The sequence below is a fragment of the Zeus faber genome, assembly GCF_960531495.2.
Source record: "Zeus faber genome assembly, chromosome: 7".
Lineage (NCBI taxonomy): Eukaryota > Metazoa > Chordata > Actinopteri > Zeiformes > Zeidae > Zeus > Zeus faber.
In genome coordinates this window covers 423,092-433,397 of record NC_137203.1, presented here as the reverse complement: position 1 = coordinate 433,397, position 10,306 = coordinate 423,092, and the positions used below count along the sequence as shown (strand labels likewise).

Genomic DNA, 10,306 nt, shown 5'->3' with positions numbered 1-10,306 from the left:
CTGGAACCAAACCTCCGGTACCAAGATAACACAACGCACTGCCCCTAGAGGCCTGAAGGTCCCTTGCAATGTCACATCTAGAAGCAGAACAAACAGAGGGCCGACCACAAGCTAGCGGCAACACAGCAGTTGAACAAACCCCTTCCCCAATCCCCCAAACTCATTAAATCCCCAAAACCCTTAAATCCCAGAAACCCTTAAATCCCAAAAACTTCTTAAATCCCCAAAACCCTTAAATCCCTGAAAACCTTAAATCCAAGAAACTCCTTAAATCCCTGAAACACTTAAATCCCTGAAACCCTTAAACCCCTGAATCCCTTAATCCCTGGAACTCATTAAATCCCTAAACTCCTCAAATCCCAGAAACCCCTTAAATCCCTGAAACCCGTAAATCCCTAAAACTCTTCATATCCCTAAAACTCTTAAATGCCCGAAACTCTTTAAACCCCTGAAACCCATTAAATCCCTGGAACCCTTAAATCCTCAAAATCGTTAAACCCTGAAACACTTCAATCCCTGAAACCCTTGAAAGCCTTAAATCGAAGAAACTCTTTAAATCCCTGAAACTCAGAAATCCCTGAAACTCTTTAAATCCCAGAAACTCTTTAAATCCCTGAAACTTTTTAAATTCCCGAAACTCTTTAAATCCCTGAAACCCTTAAATCCCTGAAACCCCTTAAATCCCTAAAACCCTTAAATCCCTGAAACCCCTAAATCCCTGAAACCCCTTAAATCCCCGAAACCCTCAAATACCCAAAACTCTTTAAATCCCTGAAACCCTTAAATCCCTGAAACCCCTTAAATCCCTGAAACCCTTAAATCCCTGAAACCCCTAAATCCCCGAAACCCCTTAAATACCCAAAACCCTCAAATCCCCAAAACTCTTTAAATCCCTGAAGCCCTTAAATCCCTGAAACCCTAAAATCCCTGGAACTCATTAAATCCCTAAACTCCTCAAATCCCAGAAACCCCTTAAATCCCTGAAACCCGTAAATCCCTAAAACTCTTTATATCCCTAAAACTCTTAAATGCCCGAAACTCTTTAAATCCCTGAAACTCTTAAATCCCTGAAACACTTAAACTTAAACACTCTTTAAATACCTGAAACACTTAAATCCCTGAAAACCTTAAATCCAAGAAACTCCTTAAATCCCTGAAACCCTTGAATCCCTGAAACCCCTAAATCCCAGAAACTCTTTAAATCCCTGAAACCCTTAAACCCCTGAATCCCTTAATCCCTGGAACTCATTAAATCCCTAAACTCCTCAAATCCCAGAAACCCCTTAAATCCCTGAAACCCGTAAATCCCTAAAACTCTTCATATCCCTAAAACTCTTAAATGCCCGAAACTCCTTAAACCCCTGAAACCCATTAAATCCCTGAAACCCTTAAATCCTCAAAATCGTTAAACCCTGAAACACTTCAATCCCTGAAACCCTTGAAAGCCTTAAATCGAAGAAACTCTTTAAATCCCTGAAACTCAGAAATCCCTGAAACTCTTTAAATCCCAGAAACTCTTTAAATCCCTGAAACTTTTTAAATTCCCGAAACTCTTTAAATCCCTGAAACCCTTAAATCCCTGAAACCCCTTAAATCCCTGAAACCCTTAAATCCCTGAAACCCCTAAATCCCTGAAACCCCTTAAATCCCTGAAACCCTCAAATCCCCGAAACTCTTTAAATCCCTGAAACACTTAAATCCCTGAAACTCTTAAATCCCTGAAACCCTAAAATCCCTGAAACACTTAAATCCCTGAAACCCTTAAACTCTTGAAACCCTTGAATCCCTTCCAGCTCCGTGCTATGGCTCCGACAGATTTTTTTCATTCTGATGCATCACAATGTGTGTGATGAGAGAAGGATGAAGCCACCTGCTTTCCTCCGCTCCCTAACCCTAACCCTAACCCTAACCCTAACCCTAACCCATTAAATCCCTGAAACCCTTATAGCAAATCCCCAAAAGTCTTAAAACCCCAAAACTCTTTAAATCCCTGAAACTCTTAAATCCCTGAAGCCCTTAAATCCCTGAAACCCTAAAATCCCTGGAACCCATTAAATCCCTGAAACCTTTACAGCAAATCCCCAAAACTCTTAAATCCCCGAAACTCTTTAAATCCCTGAAGCACTTAAATCCCTGAAGCCCTTAAATCCCTGAAACACTTAAATCCCTGAAACCCTTAAACTCTTGAAACCCTTGAATCCCTTCCAGCTCCGTGCTATGGCTCCGACAGATTTTTTTCATTCTGATGCATCACAATGTGTGTGATGAGAGAAGGATGAAGCCACCTGCTTTCCTCCGCTCCCTAACCCTAACCCTAACCCTAACCCTAACCCTAACCCATTAAATCCCTGAAACCCTTATAGCAAATCCCCAAAAGTCTTAAAACCCCAAAACTCTTTAAATCCCTGAAACTCTTAAATCCCTGAAGCCCTTAAATCCCTGAAACCCTAAAATCCCTGGAACCCATTAAATCCCTGAAACCTTTACAGCAAATCCCCAAAACTCTTAAATCCCCGAAACTCTTTAAATCCCTGAAGCACTTAAATCCCTGAAGCCCTTAAATCCCTGAAACACTTAAATCCCTGAAACCCTTAAACTCTTGAAACCCTTGAATCCCTTCCAGCTCCGTGCTATGGCTCCGACAGATTTTTTTCATTCTGATGCATCACAATGTGTGTGATGAGAGAAGGATGAAGCCACCTGCTTTCCTCCGCTCCTGTTCCCTCCATCTCCTCAGGAGGAGGAGTATCAACTCTCTCTTGCTTGATTCTGCTGACGGCGAGGAGGAGTTCCTCAGGGCTCAGAGGCTGGACGACCTGTGAGGGGCGCTGCTGCAGTTGCTCTGTTGCAGTGTCGTAGCCACCTAGCTCCTCCGCTGAAGCCGTCTGGAAAAGAATCATCCAGACCACCAGTTAGTTAGCTGCTAGTTAACCATTTTGAATAACCACTTCTAGGTATCAGCTGTCGAAAAGTAGAGCTGTAGATCACTTTGGTTCGGTTCCACCAACTCTTTATCTTAAGTACAAGAGAAACCCAGGACCAGAAACAATCCATACTGGATCCCCGTCAGAAACCCAACCACTAATTTGGACTGGTCTTCCAGGCTGGACACTAGACAAGAACTTTCCATACAGGACTCCAGTCTTACTGGACCAGCTGTATGTAAGACTCTGGTCTAACTGGACTTGCTCTATGTAGCACTCTGGTCTAATTGGACTAGCTCTATGTAGGAATCTGGTCTTACTGGACTCGCTCTATGGAGGACTCTGGTCTCACTGGACTAGCTGTATGTAAGACTCTGGTCTAACTGGACTAGCTGTATGTAAGACTCTGGTCAAACTGGACTTTCTGTATGTAGCACTCGGGTCTAACTGGACTAGCTCTATGTAAGACTCTGGTCTGACTGGACTCGCTCTGTATAGGACTCTGGTCTGACTGGACTAGCTCTATGTAGCAATCTGATCTTACTGGAGTAGCTGTATATAGGACTCTGGTCTATCTGGACACACTCTATGTAGGAATAAAATCAAACTGGACTTGCTCTATGTAGGAATCTAGTCTAACTGGACTAGCTGAATGTAAAACTCTGGCCAAACTGGACTAGCTCTATGTAGGACTCTAATCTAACTGGAATAGCTGTATGTAAGACTCTGGTCAAATTGCACTAGCTCTATGTAGCACTCTGGTCTAACTGGACTAGCTCTGTGTAGAACTCGGGTCTAACTGGACTCACTCTATGTAGGACTCTGGTCTAACTGTAGGACCTCACTCTATGTAGGACCTTGGTGTAATTAGACTAGCTGTATGTAAGACTCTGGTTTAACTGGACTCGCTCTACATAGCAATCTGGTCTAACTGGACTCCCTCTATGTAGCACTCTGGTCGAACTGGACTAGCTCTATGTAGGACTCTGGTCTTACTGGACTAGCTCTATGTAGCGCTCTGACCTTACTGGAATATCTGTATATTGGACTCTGGTCTAATTGGACACGCTCTATGTAGGAATGTAATCTAACTGGGTTTGCTCTATATAGGACTGTAGTCTAACTGGACAAGCTCTATATAGGACTCTGGTATTACTGGACTAGTTCTATATAGGACTCTGGTCAAACTGGACACACTCTATGTAGGAATAAAATCTAACTGGACTTGCTCTGTGTAGGAATCTAGTCTAACTGGACTTGCTCTATGTAGGACCCTGGTCTAACTGGACTAGCTGAATGTAAATCTCTGGTCAAACTGGACTAGCTCTATGTAGGACTCTAATCTAACTGGAATAGCTGTATGCAAGACTGTGGTCTAACTGGACTCACACTATGTAGCACTCTGGTCTTACTGGACACATTCTATGTAGGAATCTAATCTAACTGGATTTGCTCTATGTAGGACTCTAGTCTAACTGGACGAGCTGTATGTAAGACTCTGGTCTAACTGGACTCGCTCTATACAGCACTCTGGTCGAACTGGACTAGCTCTATGTAGGACTCTGGTCTTACTGGACTCACTCTATGTAGGACTCTGGGCTTACTGGACTAGCTGTATCTAAGACTCTTGTCTAACTGGACTCGCTCTATGTTGGACCCTCATCTAACTGAACTAGCTATATGTAAGACTGGTTAATATGGACTCACTTTATGTAACACTGTGATCTGACTCACTCTATTTAGGACTCTGGTCTTACTGGAGTTGCTCTATGTAGGACCCTGGTTGAATTGGACTAGCTCTATGTAGGACTGTGGTCTAACTGGACATGCTCTATGTAGGAGTCAAATCTAACTGGAGTTTCTCTATGAAGGACTCTGGTCTCACTGGACTCGCTTTATGTAGGAATCTGGTCTAACTGGACTAGCTGAATGTCAGACTGTTGTCTAATTGAACTCGCTCTATGCAGCACTCTTGTCTAATTGGACTTGCTCTATGTAGCACTCTGGTCTTACTGGACTCGCTCTATGTAGGACCCTGGTCTAACTGGACTAGCTGTATGTAAGACTCTGGTCTAACTGGACTCGCTTTATGTTGGACTCCGGTCTTACTGGACCAGCTCTATGTAGCACTCTGGTCATACTGGACTAACTCTATGTAGGACTCTGGTCGAAGTGCACTAGCTGTATGTAAGACTCTTGTCAAACTGGACTCGCTTTATGTTGGACTCCGGTCTCACTAGACAAGCTCTATGTAGAACTCTGGTCATACTGGACTAGCTCTATGCAGGACTCTGGTCAAACTGGACTCGCTCTATGTCGTACTCTGGTCTAACTGGACTAGCTGTATGTTAGACTTTGGTCTAACTGGACTAGCTGTATGTAAGACTCTGGTCTAATTGGACTCGCTCTATGTAACACTGTGGTCTTACTGGACTAGCTCTATGTACATTACATTACATGACATTACATTACATTTCATTTAGCAGATGCTTTTATCCAAAGCGACTTACAATTGTACGATCACTGACGGACGCAGCCATCAGGAGCAATTAGGGGTTAAGTGTCTTGCTCAAGGACACTACAGCATGCTAGCAGGAGGAGCCTGGGATCGAACCAGCAACCTTTAGATCACTAGACCACCAGCTCTACTGCCTGAGCTACCATCCCCCTACTCCAGACTCCTACTCGCTCTATGTAGGAGTCTGGTCTTACTGGACTTACTCTATGTAGGACCTTGGTGTAACTAGACTAGCTGTATGTAAGACTCTGGTCTAACTGGAGTCGCTCTATGTAACACTCTGGTCGAACTGGACTAGCTCTATGTAGGACTCTGGTGTTACTAGGCTAGCTCTATGTAGCGCTCTGATCTTACTGGACACGCTCTATGTAGGAATCTATTCTAACTGGATTTTCTCTATGTAGGACTGTAGTCTAACTGGACTCGCTCTATGTAGGACTCTGGGCTTACTGGAGTAGCTCTATGTTGCACTCTGATCTTATTGGACTAGCTCTATGTAGCACTCTGCTCTGACTGGACACGCTCTATGTAGGAATCAAATCTAACTGGATTTACTCTATAAAGGACTATAGTCTAACTGGACTCGCTCTATGTAGGATTCTAGTCTAACTGAACTCGCCCTATGTAGAACTCTGGGCTTACTGGAATAGCTGTATATAAGACTCTTGTGTAACTGGACTCACCCTATACAGCACTCTGGTCTAACTTGACTCGCTCTATGTAGAACTCTGGTCGAACTGGACTAGCTCTATGTAGCACTCTGCTCTGACTGGACACGCTCTATGTAGGAATCAAATCTAACTGGATTTACTCTATAAAGGACTATAGTCTAACTGGATTTGCTCTAGGTAGGGCTCTTTTCTAACTGGACTCGCTCTATGTAGGACTCTGGGCTTACTGGACTAGCTGTATATAAGACTCTTGTCTAACTGGACTCGCTCTATGTAGCATTCTAATCTAACTTGACTAGCTGTATCTAAGACTCTGGTCTAACTGGAGTCGCTCTATACAGCACTCTGGTCTAACTGGACAAGCTCTGTGTAGCACTCTGGTCGAACTGGGCTAGCTCTATGTAAGACTCTTGTCTTACTGGACTAGCTCTATGTAGCACTCCTGTCTAACTGGATTAGCTCTATGTAAGACTCTGGAGTCGAATCTTACTAGAGTTTCTCTATGAAGGACTCTAGTCTCACTGGACTCGCTCTATGTAGGACCCTGGTTGAATTGGACTAGCTCTATGTAGGACTGTGGTCCAACTGGACATGCTCTATGTAGGAGTCAAATTTAACTGGAGTTCCTCTATGAAGGACTCTAGTCTCACTGGACTCGCTCTATGTAGGACTCTGGTTGAATTGGACTAGCTCTATGTAGGACTGCGGTCTAACTGGACATGCTCTATGTAGGAGTCGAATCTAACTAGAGTTTCTCTATGAAGGATTCCAGTCTCACTGGACTCGCTCTATGTAGGACTCTGGTCTAACTGGACTAGCTGTATGTCAGACTGTTGTCTAACTGAACTCGCTCCATGCAGCACTCTTGTCTAATTGGACTTGCTCTATGTAGTACTCTGGTCTTACTGGACCCGCTCTATGTAGGACCCTGGTCTAACTGGACTAGCTGTATGTAAGACTCTGGTCTAACTGGACATGCTCTATTTAGGAACCTAATCTAACTGGACCAGCTCTTTGTAGGACTCCGGTCGAAGTGGACTAGCTGTATGTAAGACTCTTGTCAAACTGGACTCGCTTTATGTTGGACTCCGGTCTCACTAGACGAGCTCTATGTAGAACTCTGGTCATACTGGACTAGCTCTATGCAGGACTCTGGTCGAACTGGACTCGCTCTATGTCGAACTCTGGTCTAACTGGACTAGCTGTATGTAAGACTCTGGTCTAACTGGACTAGCTGTATGTAAGACTCTGGTCTAACTGGACTAGCTGTATGTAAGACTCTGGTCTAACTGGACTCGCTCTATGTAACACTCTGGTCGAACTGGACTAGCTCTATGTAGGACTCTGGTGTTACTGGGCTAGCTCTATGTAGCGCTCTGATCTTACTGGACTAGCTGTATGTAGGACTCTGGTCTAACTGGACATGCTCTATGTAGGAATCTATTCTAACTGGATTTTCTCTATGTAGGACTGTAGTCTAACTGGACTCGCTCTATGTAGCACTCTGCTCTGACTGGATACGCTCTATGTAGGAATCGGATCTAACTGGATTTACTCTATAAAGAACTAATGTCTAACTGGACTCGCTCTATGTAGGATTCTAGTCCAACTGAACTTGCCCTATGTAGAACTCTGGGCTTACTGGACTAGCTGTGTATAAGACTCTTGTGTAACTGGACTCACCCCATACAGCACTCTGGTCTAACTTGACTCGCTCTATGTAGAACTCTGGTCGAACTGGACTAGCTCTATGTAGCACTCTGATCTTACTGGACACATTCTATGTAGGAATCTAATGTAACTGGATTTGCTCTAGGTAGGGCTCTTTTCTAACTGGACTCGCTCTATGTAGGACTCTGGGCTTACTGGACTAGCTGTATATAAGACTCTGGTCTAACTCGAGTCGCTCTATACAGCACTCTGGTCTAACTGGACAAGCTCTGTGTAGCACTCTGGTCGAACTGGGCTAGCTCTATGTAGGACTCTGGTCTTACTGGACTCGCTCTATGTAGGACCCTGGTTGAATTGGACTAGCTCTATGTAGGACTGCAGTCTAACTGGACATGCTCTATGTAGGAGTCGGATCTAACTGGAGTTTCTCTATGAAGGACTCTAGTCTAATTGGACTTGCTCTATGTAGGACTCTGCTCTGACTGGACACGCTCTATGTAGGAATCAAATCTAACTGGATTTACTCTATAAAGGACTATAGTCTAACTGGACTCGCTCTATGTAGGACTCTAGTCTCACTAGACTCGCTCTATGTAGGACTCTGGGCTTTTTGGACGAACTGTATGCAAGACTCTTGTGTAACTGGACTCACCCTATACAGCACTCTGGTCTAACTGGACTCACTCTATGTAGCACTCTGGTCGAACTGGACTAGCTCTATGTAGAACTCTGGTCTTACTGGACTAGCTCTATGTAGGACTCTGGGCTTACTGGAGTAGCTCTATGTTGCACCCTGATTTTACTGGACTAGCTCTATGTAGCACTCTGGTCTGACTGGTCACGCTCTATATAGGAATCTAATCTAACTGGATTTACTCTATTTAGGACTATAGTCTAACTGGACTCGCTCTATGTAAGACTCTAGTCTAACTGGACTCGCTCTATGTAGGACTCTGGGCTTACTGGACTAGCTATATATAAGACTCTTGTGTAACTGGACTCACCCTATACAGCACTCTGTTCTAACTTGACTCGCTCTATGTAGAACTCTGGTCGAACTGGACTAGCTCTATGTAGCACTCTGGTCTTACTGGACACATTCTATGTAGGAATCTAATGTAACTGGATTTGCTCTAGGTAGGGCTCTTTCCTAACTGGACTCGCTCTATGTAGGACTCTGGGCTTACTGGACTAGCTGTATGTAAGACTGGTCTATATGGACTCGCTCTATGTAGCACTGTGGTCTCACTAGACTACCTCTATATAGGTCTCTGGTCTAATTGGACTCGCTCTACACAGCACTCTGGTCTAACTGGACACGCTCTGTGTAGCACTCTGATCGAACTGGGCTAGCTCTATGTAGAACTCTGGTCTTACTAGACTAGCTCTATGTAGCACTCCTGTCTAACTGTACTAGCTCTATGTAAGACTCTGGTCTAACTGGACACCATCTATGTAGGAATTCCATCTAACTGGACTTGCTCTATGTAGGACTCTAGTCTAACTGGAATTGCTCTTTGTTGGACTCCAGTCTAACTAGACTAGCTCTATGTAGCACTGTGGTCTAACTGGACTTGCTCTTTGTAGGAATCTGGTCTAACTGGATGAGCTGTATGTTGGATGCTATTCTAACATGACTCGCTCTATGTAGGACTCTCCAGGCCTTACCCACCTGGGAGTCACAGCAGAGAGGGGAGGAAGAGGAGGAGGTCTTCATCACCATTAGCTCCATGCCTCTCTCCACGATGTTCTGGATCTGTAGGTATCCTGCCGTGTACATGAGGACCAGCTGCTCGCTGACAGCCATGCTGAGTCTGCCGGTGTAGCAGAAGGACAGGATCTGCTGGAAGCAGGCAGGGGTGACGGAGGAAGGCAGCTCGAACACCACTTGGGTGGAGGCAGCTTCGGGGGCGGAGCTGAACAGGTCTCTGAAGTAAAGCGAGGAGGCTGCCAGGACGGCTCGGTGGGCCTTGAAGGCCTGACCCTGGACCAGGATGGAGACGTCGCAGTAGTGGCCCAGGAGACGCTGCTCGTTTAAACTCCCCAGGACGCTGCTGCCGAAATCTGGGATCTCCACCTGCACCAGCCCCTCTGCCATTATGGAGGTCTGCTTCAGAGGGTGAAGGAAGGTATGGACGGATCTAGACCGGTGCGAGTTACGTCTCAGGCACAAACCAAAAGTCACCAACAAAACCCTGAGCTTCCATTTCCTGGTGGCGATGCCACCGGTTTCTTGGAGTTAGAGAAGATGGAGGAACTGTCGGGTGGAGGAGGACTTATCATGGAGACAATTATCTGGAGGGCGGAGGGACACACTGGGTTAACAGACTGGTCAGGGAGAGTTCCTCCCTAATGCATGCTAGGATATCTATCCAATGAACCATGTCATATCTGCTGTAGCTTCCAGATCCATGTTGTCTGTTGTGATCTGTTGTGATCTAATCTGATCTGACCTGATCTGATCTGACCTGACCAGGTCAGATCTTATCTGATTTGATCTGATCTGACCTGATCTGACCTGA

At 44.9% G+C, this 10,306-nt stretch overlaps 1 protein-coding gene across 1 annotated transcript in view; it reads right to left on the bottom strand.

Moving 5' to 3' along the window:
- Positions 1–9,882, bottom strand: part of LOC307232625 (nucleus accumbens-associated protein 2-like) — a gene marked incomplete at both ends in the record, with an annotated part of 14,136 nt that extends 4,254 nt beyond the window's left edge. The window contains 3 exons of the mRNA XM_080003726.1: positions 1–77; positions 2,701–2,885; positions 9,457–9,882. The exon at positions 1–77 is cut by the window's left edge and continues 180 nt beyond it. Coding sequence (XP_079859852.1) covers positions 1–77; positions 2,701–2,885; positions 9,457–9,882 — 688 coding nt within the window. The remainder of the gene's footprint in view (positions 78–2,700; positions 2,886–9,456) is intronic.
- Between the last annotated feature and the right edge of the window lie 424 nt (positions 9,883–10,306).